Source organism: Morchella importuna (assembly GCF_003444635.1).
Source record: "Morchella importuna strain M04M26 chromosome Unknown Morimp01GS003, whole genome shotgun sequence".
Classification (NCBI taxonomy): Eukaryota; Fungi; Ascomycota; class Pezizomycetes; order Pezizales; family Morchellaceae; genus Morchella; species Morchella importuna.
This window is the reverse complement of record NW_025763400.1, coordinates 1,985,569-2,013,347: the sequence shown is the minus strand read 5'-3', so window position 1 is coordinate 2,013,347 and position 27,779 is coordinate 1,985,569. Positions and strand designations below refer to the sequence as shown.

The following is a 27,779-nucleotide window of genomic DNA, read 5'->3' as shown; positions in this document are numbered from 1 at the left end:
CGAACCACCCGCGCGGCACACCCAATCCAATAAGTATGTACAATTGAATAGAACTCTAGGCCAAACTTGCGTCGACATTGCACTGTCCTGTTAGCGCATCCCACAAGCTGACCACAGATCTCTGTAATAATAACTTTTTGGAGAGCTGTCTGATAAGATACCCGCCAAACAAGTCACTGACCTCGGACATAATATCGCTATACTTAGAAATCAAGGTGACTAAGATCGGACATAATAAAAACAATATAAAAAAGAAGAATAAAGAAAAATACCCTTCTCACAAAACCGCTCTACTGGATCCGAGAACTCAGTTCTCTCGCTGTCCCAGCGACGACTTCTGGTCTCTCCCCTGGAGACTGCAAATGACGTAAATTAGGCTATCTAATCCTCAGATCCTCTTCTCTTGCGTTGCTACTCAATTAGAACTCTCGTGTGTGCCCTCCTTGATTGATTTGCACCCCCATTTGTCACTTCTTCTGAGTATCAACATCGTGAGGAACGACACTGTTATCTCAATGTGCTCCGCTGCGCAAAGGTCGGCTTAATAGCGGACATGCACTGTGAACACGTCTCACTCGTCATCGCACGCTCTTCCTCGGTTTATATCTCAATGTTACTCTACAAAGTTAGCGTTACGATAGGGCCGTGAGCTAGTTGTGTTTCTCACTTGAAGTGAAAGTTTACATGAATACACTGGAGTCTCGATGGGCCATACGCTCGCTCGCAGCCCAGGAAATGTTCATTCCAGAGTACGCCACAGCCAGGTTGTGAGTTAAGGGAATTACGGCCTACAGCTCCCGGTGCACTCTCATGCTGCGAATCAGATGTGACGTATATTCCGGATGCCTATGCCAGCCAGACCCCAAAGAGTGAGGCGAGGAGGGAGCCCGTGAGGTGGCACGACGTTAAGGCTACGACGCAAGCAGAAGCTCGTTCGTGCATGAAAATCCCGATACGAGTACACCTCCCTGCCATTCAGTATGCATCTCTCGCATATACCAGCCCGAGGTGGCACCCTCTCGGGCGCAAGAGTTGGAGATTTTCAGAAGTCAGCGATCGTGCTCGTGCAGCGGCGCTTATCATCTCCACTTTCCTGCGTCCAAATAGCCGGCTCTCGGTACACTCTTTCAGAGGTAGTGCTCTGTGAGGTCGCGAGTCTGCACACAGGAAGATCCTAAATGGGGGTTCTCGCGAGTTGAGCCTGCTGAACGGATATATGTTGTCTGTTGCAGTAACATGTGAACAGAGCACGATGAAGATTTAGCTCGGTAGCGCCATCTGTGAATGACTTCTTATCTGTATGTGTGTAGCCTATTTCAGATACACTGAGAAGCTGGCGTGTAGGAGCGCTGTTATCTTACAGTACCACTACTAGCCAAGAGGTGTTCTGTTAGTATATAAAATAGCCTTTTCTCAATTGTCGCTCCTTGCGCTGGTGAGAGGACCGTCACACTCTGCAGCGCACCCGTAATACTTTATGTTATTAAAGTTGCATGATTTCTAAACAGAAAACACGAACTGATAATTAATTCAACATATAGTTTTTTGTACGACTTAGTCTCCCCTATATATGAAAAGCTGGAGTGACTAGGACGTTTGCATTGATCTTCGTGGTTCTTACTCTATACAGTTTATGATTGTGGGCCCGTCTCAACGGGTATGTCGTCTTAGCTGGTAATGGTACCTCTCTCGTCGGAAGTTTTGGCGTTGGTGTTTGTGTGAGATGAACACCATTGCTCCGCCAGCCAGTCTTTAGATGGGAACCAGCTCGGGTTAAATTGGTAGAAATGTCTCACTCCGTTATGAGGTAGAATTACAAACGGAAAACATCTTTGTACTTTTCGAGTAGTAGTTCAGATTAGTATTTAGTGTGGCCGATCATAATGTGCCCTATGCTAGACCATGCTGTCCTCTCAGTGCTATGGGTTGAACAGAAGATCGTTTCAACGCAGTGGAGTGTTGACGGACCAGATGGTGGTTGGTGCCAAAGTATGGCAGAAGAGATAGCAGCCAGGAGAGGTTGTCACGCAACGAGGAAGATAAGTACTTTCTAGTATTTGTCCGCGCGGAAAATCCTTTGTGTTCGTTAAAGACAGCCACAGTGGTGGTTTGCGTCCCTTCACTCTATGAGTGTGAGACGACTCTGTTAATCAGTATCGTGCCCTGTCTGAATTTCCTGCACATGTGAATGTTAGAGACATCCCCTGGTTGCGTTACGCTATTGTTCAGAGATTTAGAGGAATGATTAAGTTATCGACAGTGAGCTGTATGCATTGTGTGTTACTTGCCGGGTTACGAAGAACACGGGGGATTTTGTTTTGTTTTCTCCTGGGCGGAGCAGGTGGTGTGTATTATATCATATAGCTTCGGAACCGGGCTGCGGGTTACATGTCTGAGGTGAGCTCCTAATCATTAGGAGCAATCGCTGTAGTTCTGGTGTCATAGGAGTGGGTGAAAGTCGGTAATCGTCTTACGGTGTGTTCTATGCTATCGTGCTTCGCTATAGTTCGTATGGAAGGGTGGAAAATGGGCTCGTGATGAGTGCCGCTATTTTCCTAAGGTGCGTGACCATCATAGTAGCCACATACTCTGGGTGTAAATATCCGCTCAGCACGGACGAACGCTGTCTTATCATATGGACCCACCCCAGCTACACTAAGCTATCACGACCCAAGGTACTACATACTACATGAAGCACTCTAATATCACGCACACTCATTAATTTACTACTAGACAGACACTCTTTTTATACGCTGGCCTCCATAACTATCATCTTTCTCCTATAGGATCACTCGGCCTCATAGCTTCGGAGCGGCGGCCCCGAAGACCCTAAACCTCACTGAAGATAATACTATTAACATTCAATGGTTCTTGGCTGTGTGACCGATTGCTCCACATCCATGTCCCCTAGTCTGTAGGGGCCAGTACTCGGTGCAGCGAGCTGGGCTCCTGTGTCAGGAGGTACCTATGTAAGGATATGACAAGCGGGGACCGCGCTGTCATATAGATGAATTGTGAATTGGTTAAGTGAGTCCGGCTCCGCGATGCCAGAATAGCCGGTAAGTCATCGCGATTGTATCTATTTTTCTTATTCTCACTCCTCCTTTTCCTTTTTCAGTGTATATTGTTTTTGCCATGTGCTCACGCAGTGCCCTACTGCCCTGGTTTTACAAGGATACCCCTGACTACCACTCCGGATTGATATCGTTCTTTTTTGGAATACCCAGCAACATACACAAGAGGCCCGAGTCTCAAGCAGCCGCGCGTTGTCGGCCTTCATCTCTGACTCGGACCGTTGATGATTTCTTCCTGAGTACATCTGACGTTCACTCTGTGTGAATTTTTCGTGAATTTGTCGTGGGGCTTCGGTTGAAACAGGCTAAAGCATAGCATGTCTCCTGAGCAAAGTGACTGTAATCGCAAGTCTCCACTAGTCTGGCTAGCATTACATAACACGCAAAGTAAGTCTCACTCTCGTGATTGTGTGGTCCTGTCCGGCTGGTTTGCGTGTAGTTTGCGGACTTCCGGGTGATTTGGGGAGAGGGAAAAAAAAACGGAGGTTAATATATCCGGTGTCAATTGAATGCATTACCTAGGTACTCGGTACTCGGGACTGGGACTGTGGGGTGCAGATGATTGCAGCCAGCAGCAGCAGCAGAAGCTTCGGGATCGGCTTCTATGTACTTTAGAGTGAAGGTACTTTAGATGTACCTATACATAGTACCTACTTCCCGAATTAGCCCTACATACATTAGTTCCGGACTCACACCATTGCCCCTAAAGGTCATCGCAAATGTGTCCGTCTCCGGTGACGCGCAAACTCACGATACGAACAACCCTCCCCTCATTTCCGTGACGTGATGTATAATTACGGCAGGCGGTCCTAGAACCGACTCCCTCGTGATTACTATGCACATGCCGTCAACTCACCACTGAAACCTGAACTTGAACGGACATTCTCCGCCACGCATAATATAGCCCAACTCCAACAAGTTCATTATATATATTACGTGTCATATGAATACCGATACCGAACCAAACCGCTTCTGAGAGGTATGTGCAGATTTATCGTATTCGACGAGTAGGGATATTAGGCTCCCACCTCAAACCAACGCTCGCCGTGACCAACCGGTCTCTAACTTTACGGGCCGGCGCGCACAAACCTCATCTTTACCTTCGCCTCTGCCCTCCAATAAGGTGACGAGGCAAGTGCACGCAGAGTCGCTCGTGTCCGAAACTTGGAAACCGGAGACACGACGGGAAGCATCTCTTTATCACCTCTAGAAGCTGTGACACATGAGAAGCATTTCGAACAGTGCTCGACGCATATTGAAACAAAGGATCCACCCGAAGAGACATACGTGCACAATGCAAGGGGCAGGAAATAGCGCCAATCGATGTGGCGCGCGGTAATGACTAGCCGAGACCCATGCTTCCACCTCTTCTCAATTGTATTACCTGCCACCCCTCGGCACTGCGCCCTTCTCCACATGGTGGCACCAAGGACCTACCCCTAAAAGAAACAGTTACCGCGGACTCGCAAGGTAAGTTACTTTCAAGACTCACTCTTGCTTCCTCCGTCGTACAGACCGATTCTTCCTTTGTACTTTTCCTCTTCTAGTGCACACACCAGACCGATCCAGGCCCAGCAGTCCCCAGCACAAATCCACGCGAACGGTGTAACTGTGGCCCTTAGCTCGTCGCCCCTGATTTACTCTATACCCGACTGAGCGAACCTCTTCTATTATCGATGGATTTAGGCGTTAACCTACACTGCTACTTCTGGGAACCTATGAACTAACTGCAAGTCTACGCATACGCCTGAATGGTTTTGATATTTGATATTATGATCTCATGTCTAGTGATCATAAGACTAGATATGGCCAATTGCCTGGGCCTTGAACCATTCATTTGTTGGTGTCCGCAGATCATACCTTATTAGAACGTGCTTCGTCGATACAGGTCTGGGGAAAATGTTTGAGAGCAGTGACTGTTTAGATTGTTACGTTGTGCTCACCCCAGAAACGTATAATATGAACCCTCCTTTCAGGGCTCTAGAAAGGTTTCACATGGACTTCTCACTCCTCGCCTAGAAATACTTACGTCGTTCCCTGCCAGGGTCAAAAAATTTCGAGTCACATGGAGCCTTTGGTGGGAATCATCAACAGCGACTGGCAGGCGGCGATGCAAGCCCCGACCGTGGTTCAAACGAAGTGATTGGAAAAGTGAACGTTATTACTCGGGAAGATCTTCCTGATCGAGCAGCGCAACACGAAACATCTTACATGCGATTCCTGCTCACTTGTACTCAACACGCACCGCTAAACTGATAGTCTACATTCGCAATAACGCATACGATACATGCTCGTGACTTCCTGTGAACTCTGTATACTAGCATCGTATCTGCGTGGTTGCCGCTGCTATGACTGCGTGTCTTCGGACTATGTTTGCTAGCTCGCACGCAGCCAAGGAGATTGGCAGGCGAGATAGTACCAAAGACACCCCACTTCAATACCTGCGCCTCTTAGTGGCAACGAGAGAGCACAATAGATCCGACACAGTGTGTGGAGGTGAGTCCAGGCTCCCGACGCTCCGGAGCACGGAGCGACTGACTTTGTCAGAATGAGATGGCATTAAGGCGTCCATACTAAATGGATTCGAATTTGTGTCGGGTCCGAACACAGCACTTGTCCTTGATCTCTAGGGCGCGCTCGTCCTGAAGTTTTGGGGCCGAGCACTGCTCCGCCACGTTTATGTGTCCCTCGACTGGCGTGCGTGAATACTTTGGGAGTTCTCCCCGTTGATTGTCGGTCAGGCATCACCCACCAAGCTGAAGTAAGCCCTGCAGCAGCTCTGCGAAGTCAGAAAGAGGACTAGACCATAGTACAGACAAATAACAGCTTCTGCCAAGCTAGTGATCTGTCAAAAGATGGCGCCCTCCTCCTGCAAGAGAGAAGACCCGCACTTCTGACTCGTTCCAATAGCTGCCCATGAGCCGTGTCTTAGCAGCAAGAAAGCGCGTTAGTGGAGGCGTCGGATCCCACAACAAAGCCTTTGTCAACCAGCTCACTCTGCTGCGCACCATCGCATCTCATACGCCCTCGAACCCTCCGACCTCTCGACAGCCCTCCGAGACTCCTTCGACCTTCCAATTCTCGGACAGACGGGCCATAGAAACGACTTCAATTGACTCCTCGCGCTGGAGCAGCCAATCCACACATGTGCAAGAGATTATCCGATGAGGAGCGCCAGTCAGAATTCCTGTGCGGACCTCACCCGAATACAAATATCTTGACTAACAATGACCTCTCTCGCTCGCGACACCCTCGATATCAACCTACAGGTTATCCTCACGTCCTCCATGGGTGCCGGGTCCTCGTTCCCCTCAAGATTGCACTCTTCATATAGCTATGGTGTGTCAACGACGTCTAGAGTACCGCAGTGCCTCACCTCCACTGTAGCCCGGCCAAAACCAGATCTCAGTGCGGCTTCGCGCATCGGACATCTCAAAACTCGCAGCCCCGTCCCGACGACGACATATGTTGCGCAACCTGAGCTATGAGCGGGGTGAAACCTCGACTCTGTAATGTCTACACCTCCGTTATCGCTCAAGTGGGACATCGGTGGCTCGGCCCTGCGGATATAATGAGATAGACCGGAGAAGAAACTAGGCTGAAATATCCAGAATATAAATAATACATGCAGGGATGACATTAGCGCAGCGACCTGTGCTGGCATAGATAAGTCTATGAGCGCCTACACGCACTCGACTCGGAATTCATCTCTCGCCACAACCGGTCCGTGAACTCCCGGGCCTTGCTAACTCCCGCAGTGTCAGTGAGGCACCCTCAAAAACAGCGACCAGCAGCAGGACAAGCCCATCCAACCCCCAAAAAAGGAAAAAATAAAAATGTAACCTCCCGAGATACCGAAGCCGAGATAGCCCTAAATCAGCGCCTACGATCTACGCCCCTTTTGACTAACACCCTGAGGCTCCATCGTCCGCCCACGGAGGTGCCCGCGTCTCCCACAACGACGGCTGAATAGTCTGCTGATGCGGGTGGGAGATCGTGGTCCTGTGCGAGAAAACGCACTAGTCGTCCCGAGTGGTCTCTATCGCTCACCAGAGGAACGACCGCGAATGCGCTAGCTGCCAACGGGTGACAAAATAGCCTCCGTTCGCTTGAGATCCACTAATATATTCGAGTGCCTACGCGAACGGAGAAGCATTGAGACCTCACACATGCTCGCTCCCGCCATCCTCAGGTCTTCACAGAACTCGTCCCTATGAATTGACCCAGCATAGCGCTCGCATCCTTCGCTATCCACAGTGTCGCAGCGGGAAAGCACCCGAGCAAACACCACCTCTACGCAGATCACACACTCAAGCCCATTCATCCCACGCTAATTCGCCCCTCACCGTGTCCCGCGCCGAACGGGACCGAACCGCTCCGCCGAGAGCTCAGAAATGCGCCTGGCGCCGCGACGGAGGCGCTTCGTCGATACAGAACCTACATCAGTCTGCGCAGACGACATCGCAGACATCGAGCCCTCTCACGCCGAGCTCGTCCGCACCTCGATGTGGACCATGCCTCTCTTGCCTGAACAGTACAGCCGCGTTCCTCGCTCCTGGCGCTGCCGCCAGAAGAAGGGCATCGGCACCGAACCACTCTCTCTCGCGGCGCAAGCATATCAACGCACTTATGGGCGATGCTTGCACTGACACGTGAGGGAGTTTCTGCTCAGGAAGTATAGGACTTACGTGGTGAATGGGCAAGTGCCTTACGCCACATGGCGCAGGGCAGATCAACGCATGCTCCAACAGCACACCCTTGTCTCGAAACATTTCAACTACGCGATGACATTCACTCGCAGGGTGACGACGACTTGTGGCGCGACACAGTTGGCTCGAGAGCAAGGGTACGAAAGTTATGGAACAGACAAGGTATGCTGCACTCAGAGCGCTCGCGCGCAAGCTACTTGCTTCATGACGGCGTCAGCCTCTTATCCACGAACGACGTTTCTTCTCTCGGGTTCATTGGTGTCGGCGTCGCCGCGCGAGTGCGGCGCGGATGCCGTCGGTGGATGGGACTCGCAGCCAGTGATGGCAGATACGATTATCCGCGAGCCAGACGGCGGCAGCACCAGAGGATGTGGAGCGGGGTCTTGATGGAAGGTTGCTGGCGACAGAATGCGACACCAACTCGCGCTATGTTATCGCCGATAAGGAGTTCCGTGGGACGTAGTATGCCCTCGACGGACTAGTAGAGTAATAGGCGAACCCGTTGTGTGTACCCTCGGAGGTGCTGTGGATTAGATAGGAGGTGAGGAAAAGAGAAGTGTTGTTATGCGGACTTGGTATGGCGGTCAGTGAATGGAATTCGTGGATTGGTTTTAAGCATTAAAAAAAATCAAATGGTCGGTATAGGGCCCAGTAGGAGATGAAAGGTTAATTTGGCTCACGCCGAACTTAAATTGTGCGCGGGGTTATATTTTTTCCGTGCTGCTAGCCTTATTTAGTGCGGTATTGAAGGTGTGTGGTGTGCAGATCCGTACTTGCCACCCTAAATATCGTGTGATGACGTGTGTGGTTAATTGGGGGAATATCAATCTAGCCGAGTCGTTAACCCGGCCCATTCTAATATCGACCGTGAGCGCGGATAATTAATTCCCATTGCTGATTCTATGTTGTTCTCCGGCCGTCTCGGACAGTCCCGACCCGAATATCATTGAGTGTTCACCTCCCCGCTACAGTAACATCCTTAGGTGTATATGAGCGAAAATCGCCGGATAAAAGCTTTAATAGCCGAGGTGGCTAAAGATTACGGGATATTAGAAGGAATATCTTTGAGCCGCGCGATATTTTCGAGGTTATGTTCAAATCGCATTTCTTATTACCTCCCACTTATCCCCCATTTTGTCTGCCACCAAGACCTCCTAGACCCCTCTTCCTACTCACTTGCGGGCCCCCACCCCTGCTGCTCCCCCTTTATTCTCTCCCCGCCATGGCGTGCCCACACTTCAGTTCCTTATAGCGCACACCTCCCTTGACCGCTCCAGCCCCCGGCTGCGACGCGAGGTGTTTACAGACGAAGGAGTTGGGGCGGAAAGAATGTTTGGAGGGCGGCGCGGCGGGCTGAGCAGGCGGAGGGATGTGCGGGAGACGGGGCCCCCTCCGTGCACCCCGCAGGCTGGCCCGAGCCGGGACGGGGCGGAGGCTCGTGCGGGTATAGGACAGCGGGGGGGGGGGAGGGACGGGTGTGCGTGTGAGGAAGGGGAGGGAGGGGAGCCACCCAGCACCCGGCCGCACAGCACCCCCACCTTTCCCACGAGTCTCTAATGATTCCTCGAGCGGTGAATCCGATGAAAAAGCGGCCGTAGCTGGACTATTAAGAACTATACAGAGGCCCCTGACAACAATTGGACGTATATTCTCGGACGGGGAACCATCAAATGCTACCCTATCTGTATCCTCGAATAGCGGGCCAGCCTTGACTCCTCGTGGCCGCTCCCCCAGTGCCGAAGACAGCCTTCTCACCGCCGTTGGCGGCCGCGGCCCTAGTGGGCGGCGAAGACCTGCCGTCACGGCGGAGGAAGCCGCTGCTCGTCAAGCTAGCGCAGAGACGGAAGAGGCCCGCCGGATCCAAAGAAGTGAGCATGAGAACGTGGTGGATATTCTCAAGGCGATGTTCCCGGCTCTAGATAAAGAGATAATCGGCGATGTTGTCAGCATGAAGGAAGGGAGGTCGGTTTCTTCCCCCATCCTCCCCCCCTCGTCCTCCGCGTCCTCCTCACCCCCCACTTCCCTAGCCCCCGTGTCCCCTTCATCCTACGCCCTTGCTTTGAGCTTGTTTGTTCCGTTCCGCTTTGTGTCGAGGAGGTATCTCTCTTTTAGAAAAGGAAGAAGGCTGAGAAAGATTTTGGGTGGGGCCGTCTGAATAGGGTTGGTGAGGCTGTTGATGCTTGTTTGGCGCTGAGCGCCGGTTAGAAAAGAAAGAAAAAAAAGATGCATGAAAACAAAAAATCATTATGGAGTTCTTCTTTTAAAGTGGTAGCTGCTGGGTTGGTCTGGAATTTCTATTTTTATTTTGCGGAGTTACCAGGAATCTCCAGGGTTGGTAGGGTAGGGAAAGGGAAGGGAGAGAGGGAAGGGATAGGACATGCAGGAAAGACAGGATGGGATAGGGTTTGCGATAAGGTCGTTACTTGGAAGCTTGATCCATCCATCTATCCACTATTGTTGTTTGGGGTATGTAGTATTTTATTTTTCGGGTGCATCTAGAGTTGGGTAGCATTAATTATTCTTTTTCTTTTATCCCCCATTTTTTTCCTTTCCTACCTCCTCCTTCCTTTTACCCATTTTTCTTCTCTCTCCCCATGATCATCTACTTATTCTACTCTGCTTCCCTATATTTTTCATTCGGAATCCCTGTCTGTCTCTGCTTGTTTTCTTAGTACTACTTATCTCATTGCATGTCCTTCTTCTTCTTCTTTGTATCGCACCTCTGGCTTGTTGGAGGTGTTGAATATTTTACCATTCGCCCGATGAGGGCTACCAACCTACGTATTTGTTTCTCTTCTCCTCTCTTCGTGGTGGTTGCTGCTGGTGTGGGGCGGGTTAAAGAACGCATGTATGAATGAATTGAATCGATACGATGATAGGACGAAGAACGAAAAAGGCTGGCTGTATCCTCGCTCATTAAGCCTTCCTATATTATTGCTGGTCCTGGTGAAATGATTGACGTGACGTGACCATCGACCTCGATAGTACTTGCAATTGATGGTAACACAAAACCCAACATGTTTCATTTTATTTATTTATATTTCTTTCTTTCCTTTTTTTTTTTTTTTTTTTTTTTTTTCCGCGTTCCGTTTCCGTGCGGGGTAAATTCGTTTTTGAAGAGGCTGGGAGGAATTACGATTTCGACTGGAAGGCCTTGAAAAAAAAAAAAAAAAAAATGAAAAAAAAATAAGGCGAAAAGTCGCACATGTCATTCGGTGATTCTTGGGTCGGTGGTTGGGATAGGTGGGGAGCGACATGGTGTATCACTCGTTCTTGGCGGCCATGACACTAGCTTCATGGCCACCGTTCTTCGTCGAGGGCGTTTATGATGTATGGGTATGGATAACGTCCCAATGCCTTAATTTGAAAACGCGCGTGATTCCCTGCGGAGCTTTTGGCGTTAGAGATGTTCAGTAATCGGGGATTAAAATCAATGCTACTGGTAGAAATAGTGAGTGACATGTAGAATATGCTAATAATGCTATCGGAGATGAGTGATATGGTATGAATGACGTTTTTCGGGTCTTCTATTAAGTAATCAATACTGTAGCCAATTAAAGTGTTTCCGGTATGTATGTTGACCCTAAGTGTACTTTAAAGCTGTATGTTAGTGGTAGTTATGCTTTCTTGTCGTAGATGATCTTTTTGCGCTCTCAGAAGCTATCTAATAAGCCCTTAAAACGCCCTTTGTATATTGATATTGGTGGGCATTATCTAACGGCTTCACTCGTGCCAAATAGTGAGGTAGGCCAGCCCTAGAGCCTGTTTGCTATTCTGTCTATGAGTTATCGTACTGTCCCAGACAGGCTGTCTTTAGCACTACCCTACGTGACTGTGCAGCGGCCATCATGGCCCAAGGCAGGGTTAAAGGTCGTTCCTGACTAGCGGCCGCCCTTTAAGGCGTTGGATTCAATAAAGATCCATCTACCTTATAATGGGACATGAAGAGTAAATGGTAGCTGCAGGGCTGATCATAGTAGGACCGTCTGTACGAGCCGGGGATTGAGTACATGAGAGTTGAATGCGCTGGACAGCCTCTTTATCATCCCCACGTTTTCCGGCTTAGCTGCCTAGAAGATGACTGGTGAGCTACGCACTCCAATAAAATTGACTAAGTGTGTTTCCCAGAACTTAGAAATATGGCTCCCGTTTTGTGATTCTGCGCGCCGTCGTTACAAGTACTAATTCCATCTGTCGCCTTTGGGATAGCCTAAGGTGGTAGCTCGAGAGCACCCCTTCATAAACGGGTCAGATAGCATTGACAATCAGGTTCCGTAGCACAGTTGGCGGTGCGCCCATTACCAAAACCAGGTGATCAAAAATTCAAGTCCCTTTGGAATCCCCCTCTCTTTTTTTATTTTTCAGAAATTAGAATTCGAGGACATTCTACAAAGTGTCCACTACTAGGAATCGTTTTCTAATACTAAGAGCCTATCCTAACGACCACAAACACCACGGTAATGGGTCAAATTACCAAGGTACATGTATTTTCGATACCATGGTACTAGGTGGGTGTTCGTTTGACCACAAAACTCAGTAATAATACCACAGCATTGGGTCAAAATCCCATGGTAAAAATAATAGCTTAGACCTGTTTACTTCTACCCTCCGCACCTCAAATCCTGTTTCTGCTGAAAAACACGGAGAAAGTACTCTGCGACTCCCGTCTGCAATCAAAAGTATGTCCTAAAAGTATGTTCTTACTACATATCTGTTCGAGGTAAAACCTTGGTTATCAGAGGCATCATCCTATCCCTCTTAGGAGATGCCTAATAAGTGCAGTGGGGTACTAATACGCGGGATAGATGAAGTGATAGAGTTGTATTTGTAGTTGTCTAGCCGTGATTGTGCATGTGGTTGTGGCTCCGGATCCGAGCAACGTACATAGGCGGGGTGAGTTTTTTTTAAAGTCCTTCTAATGGGACCATGTTCTCTCTTCATGAATCAATTTTCGAGCATGACTACACGTACCTGGGTGTGGGAGTCGTAGTACTGGGGATGCTTCACCTCACTCTATCAAGCTGACATGAACATAAACGCCGATGGAAAACGACGCACCAAAAACATGCTTAAAGCTCTTACCGTCATTTCCTCGCTCTTTAAAGGCAGATATTCGAATCTTGCAGGGAACCAGCTAGAATTCTGTCGCTCACGATCAGATCAAGCCATAATCCTCTAGCTACTAACCCGTAGTTGATGGAGGCCAGCCTAGGGGGAGATGTTTTAAATGCTCGCTGAACCGACTTTTCTCCGAGTTATGCTGTACATATATGTGGGTTCAGGACCATCAATCCGGGAACTCTGATCATCTTTGAGACCATACATATGCCATACAGTCGATCCCCCCGGGGGGGGGGGGGGGAACTCGGGCCACCGCCGGCTGGGGGAAATCGTTGGAGAAACCGCCCCGTGCGGATAGATACATGTAACCATCTCGTCGTAGTTAAAAGCGTCCAATAAATGTATATGCGGGATCCGGATCGGGTCTGGCAGGAATACGGGTGGGTGGATTAACGAACTAAACAAAGTGGGTGGATCATAGACCGTCACTCGCAGGTGAGACTACATGCACGAAATGAGGTTGTGTGTGCTCTGTATCACAACTACATGTAGTTGTACTAGCGATGTAGACAATATTTTTTTATTGGCGAGCAAGATATTTGATTTGGCCCCTTCTGTGCATGATCAAGGGGTGTGAGGGGGTTTGGGGGGGCTGTCCTGCGTGCTGTAATTGCAGATAAAACTATCTTAGCTTCTCGTTCATTATTTGACCAATCTGTCTCCCCAATGTCAGGGCTGGACGCAGGACTGTAGGCCGGTTTGGCGAAACTCTTCCAGGCCATATTCTTTTACAGTTTACAGAATAGCAGACATAGCAGACATAGCAGACACAGCAGACGAGAACTACACGCCCTTGTTTAATGGTTGCAAGAACGGACAGGACAGGACAGAGGAGAATTGGATGGACCATTACTTTGAATTCGGCTACACTTTTAAACTATTTATGATTTACCCCAGAGAGGATAGGCAAACAAGAGAAAAAAAAGGAAGAGTGGGAGAGAAAGAAAAAAAGAGGAAACACACAACAACAGGAACAAAAAGGAATAGTAGATGCCCTCAGACACCCGCCCTACCCTCTCTCTCCCTACTCATCATCCTCATCATCATCATCCACAACCCTCCTCCTCTTCCCCGCCCTGCCACCCCCCTACTCCTCCCCGCCCTGTCCTCATCCGTAAACTCCGCCTCATCCTCCTCCTCCTCCTCCTCCTCCACCACCTCCTCCCGTCTCTTCTTCGCCCCCCCGGCCGCAACACCCTTCCTCCTCCTCCCGCCATCATCACTCTCATCCTCCTCCGAGCTCTCCACAACCTCCTCATCATCACTCCCCTGCACAAAGTCATCCTCCAAATCATACTCGTCCTGATTCGACTTCCTCGCGCCCACATTAATCGGGGGCGAATCCCGCTTACTCCTCGTACCCGTCGAGCGGGAGGCAAACTTCCCCCCACTGCGCCCCCCGTCCGCGCCACCGCCGCCGCTGCCACCACCGCTGCCGCCAGCCCCGCCGCGCTGCCGCCGCTGCTGGTTCTCAAGCTTCTTGGCGGCGCGCTCCTTATCGCGCGAGATGCGCTCGGCCTCCTTCCGCTCCGCCTCGGGGTCGCGCATGTCTGTGATCTCTATTGCGGCGTGGCCTGCGCGGCGGCCGCCGCGCGCGGCCTGTGCGGCGGAGAGCTGCTCGTGCAGGCGGTTTACGGCCTCTGCGTTTGCCTGGGAGGCGCCTGTGGGGAGGACGTTGAGGGAGTGTGTTGCGTGGCCGAGGAAGCGGAGCATTCCTGCGGACTCGTGGGGCGTGAGGAGGTAGGTGTGGGAGTCTTGTGCGGGGTCGTATTTTTCTGGAGTTTTGTGGGAGGGGGCGAGGGGCTTTGAGGTGAGGTCGTAGAGGTTTGGGGAGGAGGCGATTTGGAGGGAGAGGGAGCCGTCGGACCATTTGATGATGCGGGCGTTGGATTGGAGGGTGTTGGGGTCGATGGGGGATTTGCGGACGCGGATGGTGGTGGTGGCGGCGGTGTAGGGGGAGGTCATGGTGTCGGTGGTGGTGAGGTTTTTGAGTGTGAAGTTCTCGGGGTAGAAGATTTGGGGCTGGATGGCGATGAGGGAGGGGACGCGGAGGAGGTAGAGCTGTGGGGTTTCGTGTTAGCTGTGGAGCTGGAATCGATTGAGGCATAGAGATGGAGGAAGCTGGAATTGAGGCATAGAAGGATCTGAAATAGGGATCTTCCGGAATTGAGGCATAGAGGGACCATCATACATCGTCATTCCCCGGGTTTGGCACGGGGTGCCGGGGCAGAGAAACATCAATGCTCCTGTACTCTCTCTCGGGCTCATTATCCTGCTCGTCCAGCTCGGGCGTGCCCTCCAGCTCATTATCACTAAGCTCCTTCCTATCCCGCCCAAAAACACCCCACAAGGTCAATAGGACATTCCCCACGCGTTTTTTTTCCAGAAGTAGTAGCAGTAGTAGCAGTAGCAGCAGTAGCAGCAGTATTAACAAAGAACTCGAACTCACGGCTTGGTGGGAGCCTCCTCGTCACTGTCGTCGCCAAAGAGGTCCTTATCATCGTTCTCCTCCTCGCCCTCGGCGTCCTCGTCCGCAGCGCCGTCGCCATTGGTGCCGACCCTGCGGGCGCGCTTGCCGGCGTCGGCGTCGTCCTCGTTGTCGTCGTCGTCGTCGTCGTTGGGCGCGTGCGTGGACTCGTCGTCGGAGCCGAACATCTGGTCGTACTTGTTGCCTGTGGGCCTCTCGGGGGAGGCGGGGGAGCCTTCTGCGTCGGGGGAGGGCGCGGTGATGGACTCTGTTTGGGGAGGGGAGCGGTGGTTAGCTTTGAGGGTTCAGGGACTGAGATGTGCGGAGGGTGTGGATTCCTGGGTACCTGGTGATGACATTGGAGTGGATGGAGGGCCGCAATTAACGGTGGGGGTGTGTATATGTAGGCACAGTAGAAGAAGAAGGAGAAGGATTGCAGAGTTGTGTTGTTGTTGACAGAGTTGGTTGAGAGTTGAGAGATGGTTGATTGACCTTCTTTCTGGACGCGGCTGCGAATCAATCACGTGGGTGGATGGGTTGCCTTATCACATCTGATTAGATCCTCTCGCCTGCTGCAAGTGAACTGTAGCTGAAGCGGGGCCCAGTCCAGTCCCCTCTGGGCTACTTACATACTTACTTGTGCCCTTGTAGCCCTGGTGCAACTTCCCGCACCCTCTTTAACCGCATGGGGGAGAGAGACGAGCAGAACTCTACTTTAGTAATGGAGTCTAACTAGCACGCGCATGTAGCTCTCTTCATGAGTTCTCTTGCTAGCTGCCTGCAACTGGTTCTGTACTCTATGTTCTGCATAGGTACCTGTATCATCTGAGGCCTCCGCGATCTTGCGGGGGGGGGGAGGGAGGGAAAACAATGTGTTGGACCAACCAGCGCCTGGGATCTCCTTGAGGTTTCGATTTTCCCCGTTTCCCCTCCTCCCCCCACCCCGGGGAAGAAGAGGGAAGATCGAGGGCGTGAGGAAGGAGGGGGAGCAGAGAGAGACATGGGGGAAAGGAGGAATTCGAGTAGGTACATACTTTGACGGTTTAAACAGTTACGGCTACGGTTACGGTTACAGTTGGATGGATTTACAACCGGGTCAAGTCAGGGCAGCTTTTTTCTTCCTTACCCGTTTATTTTCTCGGTGTATTATAATTCCTGTGACACGCCAGGCAGGCAGCCCAGGTACCCGCCGTCAGGCTGTGAGAGAGAGAGAGAGAGCGCCGCCTTCTTTTTTTTTCTCTTTCGGTGTGATCCTTTTCTCTCTGTACCTACCTCCTGTTACATCTTTTTTTCCTGCCTTCTCAATTATTTCTCGCCCCCCGTCTGTCTGTCCTCTCACCCTCACCCTCACCCTCAACCCCCGGGGCCCCGGTTGACAGTTACATACATACATACAGGTAGGTAGATAGATAGATACAGATAGATACATTCCAGCCATCTCTTCTTCTGCAGACTCTTCTTCTCTTCTGTCCGCGTGTTCGTTCTTGTTCTGATTGTTGTTGATCCAACTCAATTGTCGGTTACTGCCGGGGGGGGGAACGTTTGATCCATTTCATCCCATCCATCCCATCCATCAATTGCGCTCACTCACTCGTTCTGTCATTGCCTGCCTGTGGGTAATAGTCCAAATACAGCAGCACGGGCTTTTTCTCTACTCTACGAGTCTAAATCCTTCCCTTCCCTTTCCTCCTTTCCTCCCTCCCTTCCTCCCTTAATCCGTCTATCAAGTTAGAGTAAGAGTGGTAGGTGTAGTAGTCTCGCCCCGTTGCCCAGTAAAGTAGTGCCCGGTTGCCAATCCTTCTCTACCGCTCGCTCCCACCGCCCACTCACGTTCGCCCACCCACCACTTGAACCTCTCGCTCGCCCACCACCATTAACCCCCATACTTTACATCCAATTCCATCCATCCATCCATCATCATCATCCCGCCCAGCCAGATCGATCATACATAGGGTACATTATACATACAGACCAGACCCTAGGAACTAGCCAGCACCTCATATAATCACACCCCCAGGGTTTCCTCTTCACTCGACATCATTCATCCATCCTCACAACCACAACCACAACCACAACCACAACCAACATCAACTGCTATCACCAATTCACTCACCCAGCCATCTGTCTTTACACCCTACACGACTATCCATCCATCCATCCATCTATCTACCTTCACTCTTCTCCCCCCCCCCCCCAAAACCCCCCGTGTTGCATTCGCACTGCTAGTACTAGTAGCATAGAGTGGTTGTTTGTTGTTATCTCTGGACCCCCGTTCAGGCACTCACTGCTCTGCCCATTTCCTGCCGAGTAGAAAACAAGAGGGACCCAAGAGGAAAGAGACAACAGAAACAGAAACAGGAAAGGAAAGGAAAGACCATCATCATGTCGGACCAGGCTCGGGTTTCGTACATGACAAAGGAGCAGCTAGGTACTTCTACCCAGCCCGTCGTCCAGCAAGTATCTATACATCTATACATCTACATTCACCTAACATACAACATATGTTTCTCCCCCTCCCCCCTCATTATTTCTAAACCCCCCCCCCATATTTTCTTTTTCCCGCCTCTTGTTTGTCTCGCACTGGCCCCCCCGTTACTCATGACGTTTTACCCGCCCAAGCACGCACGCACGCACCAACTAACTGACCACCTCCCCCCATAGAAACCTACCTCTCCGACCTCCGCTCCAACCGGCCCCAACGCCCCATCGGCGCGCGCCCCCTCTCAACCACCAAAGCCCGCTGGACGCCGCAAAGCTCCGTCAGCCTCCTCGACGCCGCCCCCTCCCTCAACGAGCCGCGCCTACACCCCTCCCCGCCGCGTAAAGCCGCGTTCTCGTCGCCCGATGGCACAACAACAACACAAGACGACGACGCCGTCGTCGGCAGACGCGACAGCTGGCTCCTGAGACGCAATTCGCACAAGCGCAGCCAGACATTCTCGGCGCCGTCAATTGCGTCATCCATCTTGCCACGATCGTCGACGCCGACGCGAATCACACGCACACGCTCAAGGGCCGCGACGGCGTCCGTCCCGCCGACGGCTACGCCGCCGTTTGCACCCCCGGAAACCACTACCACCACGACGGCGGAGGCGGAGCAGCGCGAGGTCGGCTGGGATGGGAAAGACCTGCAGGAGGGCCGCATGGGCGATACGCCGCCAAAGACGGACTCGGCCACAGCAGCAGCAGCAGCAGCAGCAGCAGACTCAGCGTCGACAACAACAACGACAAAGCGCGGGAACTCGCTGAAGAAGCAGGGCTCCTTCAGCTTCCGCGAGTTCTCAAAGTTCGGCACCCGCCACGAGCGGACAGGGTCGTCGGGGTCCGCGTCAACATCGTCATCCTCGTCGTCTTCAGGCGGCGGTATCGCGAAAAAGACGGTGTCGTGGGCGCTGCCGTCGCTGTCGCGGCCGAGCTCGCCGAGCCCCGCCGCCGTAGTCATGCCGCCGACGCATCCGCCGCCAAAGTCGGCGTCGACGAGGATCGAGGAGGAGTTGACTTCCCATTTTAGGTCGTTGCCGCCGGCGCCGCTGCCGTACGTGGCGCCGCTGAGGATCAACAAGTCGCCGAGTCAGCGGTCGACGCCGCTGGGGAGGTCAGAGTCGGCGGCAAAGTTGCCAATTGTGCCCGAGGCGGCGGCGGCGGCTTCGACGCCGCCGCCGACGAGGAAGGAGTCGTCGGTGAGGACTGCACCGATCTTTTCGGCGCCGGGCAGGCGCGCGTATATCGATCCGCATAAGAAGGAGCCGACGCAGCATAATAAGGTCAAGTACACGACGAATCCCGTGCCGTTGCCGTCGCCGCCAATGTCCGGGTCGGAGGAGGAGGATGCGGAGGCAGAGGCGTTGAAGGAGCTTGGGAGAAGGCCGTTGCCGAAAGCTGGAAATGGCAGTTCTGAGAACGTTACTGCCATTACGGGTGGCATTGAGCGGATTGGAGGTCTGGGTAGCAGGAACGGTGTTGGGTTTGGGCGGAACGACACGGACGCGCGGAAAAACAGGTCAAGATACGGAGCACAGGTGCAGCCGCAGTCGGCCGCACCGATCATTGGGCTGGTGACGATGCCGACGCCGCCGCCGACGGCGTCGAGCTCAACGTCGAGTAAAATGCCCCCCGTCCCGTCCATCATCGCGCCGGACAAGGACGACACCCCAGCAAGAGCCCCCCGATGCCGATCCCGACCTTTAGCTTCCCCGATGAGGACACCCCCGCAAGACCGAAGCAACAGCAACCCCCACCCCCATCAATCCCTGTGATCTCCCTCCCCGACGAAGCCCCCAGCGGCGCCCCCGCCCGCGACCCAGCCGGCGCCCCCGGCGCCTCGCGCCGCCCCCTCCCCATCCCCCGCGGCAGCGCAAAGGCCCCAGGCTCATCCTACTCGACCGGCAGCGGCAGCAGCAACAACAGCAGCGGATACGTCAACTCGCGCGGGCCAACAGCGTCATGCGCGTACTGCCGCACGCCCATCGAGGGGCGCGTGGTGTCTGCATCGTCGATACGGTTCCACCCAGAGTGCTTCCGCTGCGACCACTGCCACACCACGCTCGAGCACGTTGGCTTCTTCCCGGAGCCCGAGGAGAGCCGGCGGCGGAGGGCCGAGGTTGAAGGTGATAGGGGCGAGAAGGGCGGGAAGGTTAGGTTTTATTGCCATCTGGACTTTCATGAGCTGTTTTCGCCCAGGTGTAGGAGCTGCAAGACGCCGATTGAGGGGGAGGTTGTGGTTGCGTGTGGCGGGACGTGGCATGCGGGGCATTTTTTCTGCGCTGAGTGTGGGGATGTGAGTTTTGCCCTTTTTCTTTTTTTTGCTTTGTGTGGTTCGTGGAGTGGAGTGAAGTGCTAATGTGTTTTGCGGGGGTAGCCGTTTAATTCCGAGTCGAGGTTCGTGGAGAAGGATGGGTATGCGTGGTGCGTGGGGTGCTACCAGAATCGGTATAGCGGGAAGTGCAAGAAGTGCAAGAAGCCGGTCACGGAGACGGTAGTGAAGGCGCTGGGCGGCGAGTGGCATGAGGAGTGTTTTTGCTGCACGGTGAGTTCCTCCTTCTTCCCCTTGGTTGGTGGGTGTTTGAGAACGGCGTGCTGATTGATTGTGGTGGGTGATATAGGAGTGTGGGAGTGGGTTCGATGATGGGAGGTTCTTCATTAGGGGCAAGGGGGGGAATGAGATTCCGGTGTGTGTGGGGTGTGAGGAGAGGAGGTTGAAGAGATAGATGGGGATGGGTGATGATGGTTATGGTAATGAATGGGTAATGGGCGTGATGATGGTATCTGGTTACTTGGTATGGTACGAAAGTCACGATGGAAATCCCCGGGGGGGGGGGGGGGATTATGGCCGAGAACGAAAAAGGGAACGAGAACAAGAACGGACGAAGCAAAGGAAAGAAAAAAAAAAGGGGGGGGGGATCTAGGGTGAGTATTTTTTAACGAAAGCTACGAGTTCTCTTTGTGTGTGCATGTGCATGTGCCTCTCTGTTGTTTTTTTTTTTTTTTTTTTTTTGGTGGAGTACTTGTTTAACGGAAACGGGGCAAAGTTAAGGGTCTTTCTTTCTGTTTTTTTCATTTTTTTTTTTTTTTTTTTTGCTGCAAAAAAAAAAAAAAGGCGGGAGTATGATAGGGATTATTTGGTAGCATAGATAAAGGCGATATTCTTTTTTTTTTTTCCTTCTTTTTTTTGAACTCTGTTTTTTGTTTGAACTCTTGAGTCATTGATTTGATTTGATTTGATTTGATTTGATTTTGATTTAGTTGTGTTTTTTTTTTATTTTTATTTTTTTTTACTCTATGCACTGTACTGCCACTGGTAGTAGGACCGGTAGGTATTTACATGTAGGTACATGTAGGTAGGTAGGTAGGCGCGCGCGCGTGTCGACAGATGACTACTTACTATATACTACTTACTACCTTTTTCTTCTTTTCTTTTCTTTCCCTTCTTTTCTTTCGTTCGTTCCTTCTTTATGTTCATCCATTGTACCTCTTCTTCATCTTCTTCTTCCACGAAAAAAAAAAAAAAAAGGGGCCCGGGCTCCTTCACGACTGTACCGACTGGCTGGGATGTGGGGATGTGGGGATGTGGGGATGGGGAAGGGAGGGGACGGGACGGGGAGCTAGATGGATGGCTATATAGCGAGCTGCGATGAAGCTAGCGTTGGGCGAGACCGGGATTATATTCACACATTACATTACCTTTGCTTTTGCTTTTGCTTTTGCTTTTCTGTTTATTTTATTTTATTTATTTATTTATTTTTATTTACAGCGTTGGATTTACATGATTTTTGAGCGTCTCTTTTTTTGTGTGTTTGTTTTATGCGTTTTTGTTTTGCCAGCTGTGTTTAAGAACGGCGGAAGGTAAAGAGGGAGAGGCCGGGGGCTCGAAAACCGGGGTGGGGTGGGGTGGGGGGGAGGGGACGTACGTACGTACGTGGGGATGTAGGGGGGGATGCTAGCTGGGGGGGGGGGGGTGGGTGGGGATGTATGTGGGAGGAGGATGTTTATATATTATTGCTTGATGCCAATATATATCCGATTGTGTTTAACAATATTGATTTTTTGATTTCGTCTCCCCCCCCCCTTTTTTTTATGGTCATGATGGATGGATGAGAGGGAGTGTAGAAATGGGGACGGGGTTATATAATGCTTTGTAGTTGTGGTGTTTCGGTGGTAATGATCATGATCATGGATTGTCACTCGGTAGATCAATGTATGTACACACATATATGTAGCAGGGGACGAAACAGATTCTACGGATTTTTTCATGACACTTGTTTCTCGCTGTGAAGACCACAGGTTGATGGTCTTCGTGAAGAAGCCCCCAAATCTTTCGAACTGGGGTCCACCGTGATCATGCTACTGTTGTGGGTGGGGTTTGGCGTGTCGTGTTGTGTTATGTTATTCACAGGCTATCACTCGACCCGAGATGAGGGCCGCCTGTGTAACACTGGGATTCGTCCTCGACCCAGCCCTCACAAAGAACGAACTTTCCACCTGTTATCTCAGACATCGGGCATGAAGGCCAGTAATAAGTATCGATTCTCACTAGCCCCACCACTTATACCCCAGCTCCCTGCTCCTCTAGAGAAATCGAAGATCAAAATGGCCTTCTAATTTATTTAACCATAAAAAAGTAAAAATTAAAATAGAAACAGAAAGAAACAAAAAGTACTGCAACCGGCGGTTAACTCCAGTTACTACTCCCACCCCTGGTTCGAACCCAGGACCTTCCGTCGTCCTGAGTACAAACACTCGGTGTCTAACCCGACGAGCAGTCTAGCCACTAGACCACTCGCCCATGGTGTATGCTGCACTGGAAGTGATATTTGAGCTTGGCGGTGTGCCAAGATGAAGAAGAACCCCTAATCCTTTGATGACAATGCTCAGCCATCCATAATACAATAAACTAATCTACCCCTGCGGTAGTCGAAGTTTGCTGGAAGTCTCGTACGGTGGAGTTTAGAGAGGTATTTGTTAGCAAAACACAGTTTCCGTTCCCTCCAGAGGCTGGAAGTCTGGTAGGGATGGAATTTCGAGAGGTGGAATTAAGTATATTATGATAGATTTCTCTGTAGTCGACTCTCAGTATAAGGATACGGCTGGGACCGAGAATCTGTACCCTTTTGAGGCGAGTATCATAAGAAGCAATGAGGGACAGGTAAATCAGCCTTTCAGAACCGCTGATTGCTATCGATCCTTATAACGAAAGTATCACCAGTATACTTATGCAGTATCACTATAATTATAACGAGTGTATCACTAATATATGTAGTATCACTATAACGAGAGTCGACTGTACAACGAAACATCACGATAGAAAAGAAAATTTTACTACTATAGAACTCGATTGCAATTAGAGGGCTACATGTAACTACATAACATCGACACCCACTTTATCATTCTTGCCCCTTTAGCTCTCAAGTCCAACTCCGAGTCTCTGTTGAACCAGTATATATCCCTCCTAGCTGGTTCTCATACGATTGGCGTGAGGTTTTGTCAATGTGCTAAGGGTGGTCCTCTGATTAGCATTGTATTAAGTCCATTGGAAAGGCATGAACTTACACCCTGTATCAGGAGACGCCAAGTCTTTCTTGGAACTGGCTGAAGTCCACCAATGAGGAATTCCAACAGCCAAGCTGAAATCGAAGTCTGGTAACTGGGATGCCATTATTTAGCATCCAACTCCCATTGGGAGCCAGTATGTGACTGGCATATCCCATCAAAATCCCAGAAAATATCTCCCTCCCACCAAACCTCCCTACCAGCTCTCAGGCCAGAATACTATGATAGTATATTCTGGCATTGCAAGCCGGCCTCAAGACCAAAGGTACTTGGCGTCGGGCTGCTCAAGACAAGAGCCTCGAGGCAAAACCTCAGCAGAGCTTGTTTCAAGGAGGGGGCTAGGGTGATCCGCTGGTTAACATTGTATCAAAGCGTATCGGAAAGGCGTGAACTTACACTTTGCCTCCGGGAACACCAAGTCTCTCTTTGCCGAAGTCCACTTGCTGGGGACTTCAAAAGCCGGGCCAAAATCGAAGTTTGGCAACTGAGGCGGTGAATCTGCCACCAGCGACGATCGCAGGGGCCGGAAGGGGGCTGGGGCTGGGGCCGGGGCACGAAATGGTGGAGCCGGCGCAAGTTCAGAACCATGTGGTTTGAACGTCATCATCTCAAATGACTCCTCAGATGTACGAGACAGAGAGGAACCAGAGGACGAAGACTTTCCTTGCGGCTTTGGCGAGGAGAAAGAAAAGAAGTCGAGTACTTTTCGACCGAAAGACGGAATTGGAGCCATTTTTAGACTTGTGGGCGACTGTGTTGTTGAATTGTTTTAGATTTTGACACGGTCGAGGGGTTAACAGTTGCGTGTGGCTTTTATATAGTGAATAAAGGCGGCAGCTGTGTTGAGATGATTTTGTGAAGAAAATAGAGAGTGGTAGCCGGGTATTTATGGGGAAGAAGGGTTGGGTTTCTGACATTCTGGCATCAACGACGATGACTTTTGAAACTACGTAAACATTACTGCGGTTTGGTGATTCAGCTTCTTATTATTGAGTCTGCGTCATGAGATGTCACTACTAGTACCAAACACAGCAACGCGTTGAGGTAATTACGTAAACTCATGTTTCCTAACGTTGTGAAAGAGTGAGAAACCACTGCGGATGTAGAATCGCTGCGGGTACTAAGCACAAAGTAGCTAGTAGTTTGCCGGAAATAAAAATAAAAATAAAAATAAACAATTTGAATTCGATCACTACTTCATAGCTAGGCCCGTCTGAAAGCCTCAAACCATATTCATGATCCCATAGCGGATCGTCGTTTTCAAAGGTTATTGTGACTGTTTGATTCCCATTAATCCTCTGCCCATATTGCCATCAACTATTCCGTAACCGCGTTTAGTGTTATATATATCACCGTTAAGGCAAGCCCCAATGCCACGATCTACAAAATTTGGGTTAGACCCAAAAGCTTCAACTGTGATAATGATACTATGTCGTAACTGTTGAACGCAACGTAAAAACTGTCACGTCACCGCAATCTCCTGGTTTGTCGAGTATGACACGATATATACCCTGGAAGTTAGTAGATTATAATTGAGTATACTTGGCTGCAGTAATCTTGCCATCCTACAATATTACAGCATATTTGCGGAATGAATCCTTGTCATCTGTTTGTAATAGAGATGTATCCAGTGTAGGTGCTGGTAATATGGTGCTAGTGGTGCGTTGTCGTGTGGATGCTGGTGGGAGTAGAGAATGTAGTCACTGTGCGGTGTTATGAAAGTGTAATTTTAAAGCCAGATGGTACAATTTGACAAAATACAATCGGCGAGAATTACTGTTGTCACACTGACGTTCCCTATTGACTCTCGTGTCCTTGGCATAGAGACGCTAGCGCACCAGATCAACCGAATAACAATCATGAATAATCACTCGAAACTATTAAACCCTAGCCCGAGCACACTACAACCACAGCTGTTTATTCAAAGGGTTTTAAGCCCGAGAAAATCAATTATCTGCTGATCAGCCACCACCACCGTGACCTCTACGCGGTGCAGCCCTTGCCGTTCGTTGTAAACACTATGCAGACCACACGTAATCCCAGCTAGTACATGTATATTGCGCTAAAGGCCATACCCGAAATCATCTAAACATGCATGTAATTACAGTTCACAAAGAGAAGCTTGGGAGACATTATTTTATTTTTAATACTAGCAACAATCGCAAGGAAATATTAATCCTAAACAAACCCCGGCCAAGGTGATTCGAACAGAGCCATTCATTTCGTACACAGCAAGCCAAAACCCGAAGCTTGCAATCGAATTATAAAAGGAGTGGCACCTAATCCTAGAGGCACTTAGCATGAGTACTGTTCAAATGCATAGAATGAGATAACACAAACCTAACGAGATTTTTGTTTATTATCTCTTTGACCAACATCCTACATGTAGTTCTCGTCCATAGAAAAAATGGGGCAAGTCTAGATTAGGCATCACCCCAAGGTTAGCTCCTTGAAAAGATAGGATGGGGTACATAGCATGGGTACACAAACATTATTAGGTTTGTTCCGGACCCTCATAGCCCATTTATCTACCCCGAATTCTTGGCACGCACTAATTAATAGTTGATCCTGACCTCTTGCCAGGTCCCGCACCGACTTTGCATCCTCAAACTCAGTACATATTGTGCATTCGCTAAATTCGCCTTTACTCAAAGAAGACTGGAAGGTGAAGCTTCTAAGATTTGGAAAGGCTCTAGAAGCGATTTTTCTTGCCAACCATTCTGTATTCGTTTGTGCTGGAACTGACAGAGACATGCTTCGAAGGTTAGGGGCATGAACTGTGTTGGCGATTGATTGCTGTTCGAACTCTTGCACAAGGTCATTCGTCTCTTCGGTCCCAATGATTCGTTCGTGATAGGTTGATAAGGTCAAGTTCAACTCTTCCAGCATTGGGACCGAGCTAAAAATTGAAGATATGAGTTGGCGGAAACCCATCCCAGAGCTGTATGGCTTGTGTTCATCGTTCCACCATTGAAAATTAATGCTGATTTTCTTGAGAACCGGTAGGATCGAAGGCGACGAGTTTGTGTCTTCCAGAAACTTAATTAATGGTTCGAAAGGCTCCGAGGTCAAGTAACCAGGCCCCTTTGATCGGAAATCCTCAGCGTGCAGCTCCTCACAGTTGTACGATAACGATTGAAGGTTCTTTGCAGGAATATGCAGGAATATGTTATCGAAATTTGTGAATGCGCCCGCATTGATAGTCACCGACTGCAGTTTCGGGAGTGAGTGAAGGGCACCTTGTAACCAAGCCGTTTCTCTCAAAGTAACGTGCTTAAGGTTCTTCCAGCTCGCAAATGTTTGCTGAAGCCTTCCAATACTCCAGCCAGGATCCGCCGGGGGTTCTGGTGGTGGGAACCCCAAAATATCGAGGCCAGGAAGATATGCTAGGGACCAGGCAGTAAAATCCCACTCCTGCCACTTCTTATTCCTCTCCAGAGCTGCCCACAACTTGTAACCAATATCTAGCCTCAGGCTGCCGCGATCCAGAAATTCCTCCAACAAAGCATCCAGCCCTACAACAGTATTCAGTCCAGGAGAACATATTCTGAATATCTCAAACCACTTCGTAGTAATGGGATTTGGGTCATCTCCATCGGATGACTGCTCAATGAGCTTGGGAATGGGGTACTCATGCGGGAGTTTCAAGTGCAAAACGTTTCCGGGCAAATTGGGTCGAGAACGGAGACTCCGAATGAGCCTATTGAGTTTGTTTCTGAGGGGGTGCCGTTTGCGTGGTCGAGTCGAGTCGATCGCTAGCTTTTTATGGGTCGAGCAGGTGCATTCGGATATTCCCGAATCCCGCTCTCCGTGGTACTGCAGATCAAGGGTTTGATAAAGAGCTCTTGTAGCGAATTCGTTGAAGAATCGACAGGTCAGAGAAAGGGAATGGAGAGTCTTCTGCTTCTGGTAGAGGCATACGCTGTCGTCGAGGTGTCCGATTATTCTTAGCCATATGCTTTCTGTAGCAATGCGGCCATTGGGTCGCCGACTCGCAGCTCTCCGGACCTGGCGAAGAGGTATGTAGGAATACGTAAAATGTTTAATCAGCTCAGCCTCCGAGAAAGATTGAGTGTCCATTAGGGGGACGGTATGTGTCAATGCCATCTTTCGGTCGATGGTTCTTGATTCGTTGCCGGTCGTTGTGGAGATGTGACAATGTCCAAAGTCTCTGGTATGAATATCGAATGCTACCACACCTGGAAACTTATACTTAACGACAGATGTGGTGTCACGTATATATTGGCAATGATTTTCTCTGGTCATATCACTTAGAGCGGGGAATCGGCGGGGAACATGCAGGTGCATGGCTCAACGACGCCACATGGCGGATATGTGTCCAAAAAACTTAACTTGAATGAC

At 50.4% G+C, this 27,779-nt stretch overlaps 7 protein-coding genes across 7 annotated transcripts; 4 read left to right on the top strand and 3 right to left on the bottom strand.

Moving 5' to 3' along the window:
• Positions 1 to 6,301: 6,301 nt before the first annotated feature.
• LAJ45_02052 (uncharacterized protein) lies at positions 6,302 to 6,562 on the top strand (the record flags this gene model as incomplete). The annotated part of the gene is made up of 1 exon (XM_046111644.1): positions 6,302 to 6,562. The coding sequence occupies one exon, from the start codon at positions 6,302 to 6,304 to the stop codon at positions 6,560 to 6,562; it is 261 nt and encodes an 86-aa protein (XP_045975588.1).
• A 906-nt stretch (positions 6,563 to 7,468) lies between these two features.
• Positions 7,469 to 8,170, top strand: LAJ45_02051 (uncharacterized protein; the record flags this gene model as incomplete). The annotated part of the gene is made up of 2 exons (XM_046111643.1): positions 7,469 to 7,608; positions 7,801 to 8,170. The coding sequence occupies 2 exons, from the start codon at positions 7,469 to 7,471 to the stop codon at positions 8,168 to 8,170; spliced, it is 510 nt and encodes a 169-aa protein (XP_045975587.1).
• A 942-nt stretch (positions 8,171 to 9,112) lies between these two features.
• Positions 9,113 to 9,988, top strand: LAJ45_02050 (uncharacterized protein; the record flags this gene model as incomplete). The annotated part of the gene is made up of 3 exons (XM_046111642.1): positions 9,113 to 9,227; positions 9,313 to 9,745; positions 9,943 to 9,988. 3 exons carry the CDS (start codon positions 9,113 to 9,115, stop codon positions 9,986 to 9,988), a joined length of 594 nt encoding a protein of 197 aa, XP_045975586.1.
• Positions 9,989 to 13,900: 3,912 nt separating this feature from the next.
• LAJ45_02049 (uncharacterized protein) lies at positions 13,901 to 15,730 on the bottom strand (the record flags this gene model as incomplete). Its single annotated transcript, XM_046111641.1, has 4 exons — positions 13,901 to 14,965; positions 15,096 to 15,228; positions 15,354 to 15,639; positions 15,718 to 15,730. The coding sequence occupies 4 exons, from the start codon at positions 15,728 to 15,730 to the stop codon at positions 13,901 to 13,903; spliced, it is 1,497 nt and encodes a 498-aa protein (XP_045975585.1).
• Positions 15,731 to 17,753: 2,023 nt separating this feature from the next.
• LAJ45_02048 (uncharacterized protein) lies at positions 17,754 to 20,578 on the top strand (the record flags this gene model as incomplete). Its single annotated transcript, XM_046111640.1, has 5 exons — positions 17,754 to 17,799; positions 18,033 to 19,467; positions 19,527 to 20,148; positions 20,230 to 20,397; positions 20,474 to 20,578. The coding sequence occupies 5 exons, from the start codon at positions 17,754 to 17,756 to the stop codon at positions 20,576 to 20,578; spliced, it is 2,376 nt and encodes a 791-aa protein (XP_045975584.1).
• Positions 20,579 to 23,772: 3,194 nt separating this feature from the next.
• Positions 23,773 to 24,150, bottom strand: LAJ45_02047 (uncharacterized protein; the record flags this gene model as incomplete). Its single annotated transcript, XM_046111639.1, has 1 exon — positions 23,773 to 24,150. The coding sequence occupies one exon, from the start codon at positions 24,148 to 24,150 to the stop codon at positions 23,773 to 23,775; it is 378 nt and encodes a 125-aa protein (XP_045975583.1).
• A 1,416-nt stretch (positions 24,151 to 25,566) lies between these two features.
• LAJ45_02046 (uncharacterized protein) lies at positions 25,567 to 27,725 on the bottom strand (the record flags this gene model as incomplete). Its single annotated transcript, XM_046111638.1, has 4 exons — positions 25,567 to 25,702; positions 25,758 to 25,835; positions 25,908 to 25,929; positions 25,991 to 27,725. 4 exons carry the CDS (start codon positions 27,723 to 27,725, stop codon positions 25,567 to 25,569), a joined length of 1,971 nt encoding a protein of 656 aa, XP_045975582.1.
• Between the last annotated feature and the right edge of the window lie 54 nt (positions 27,726 to 27,779).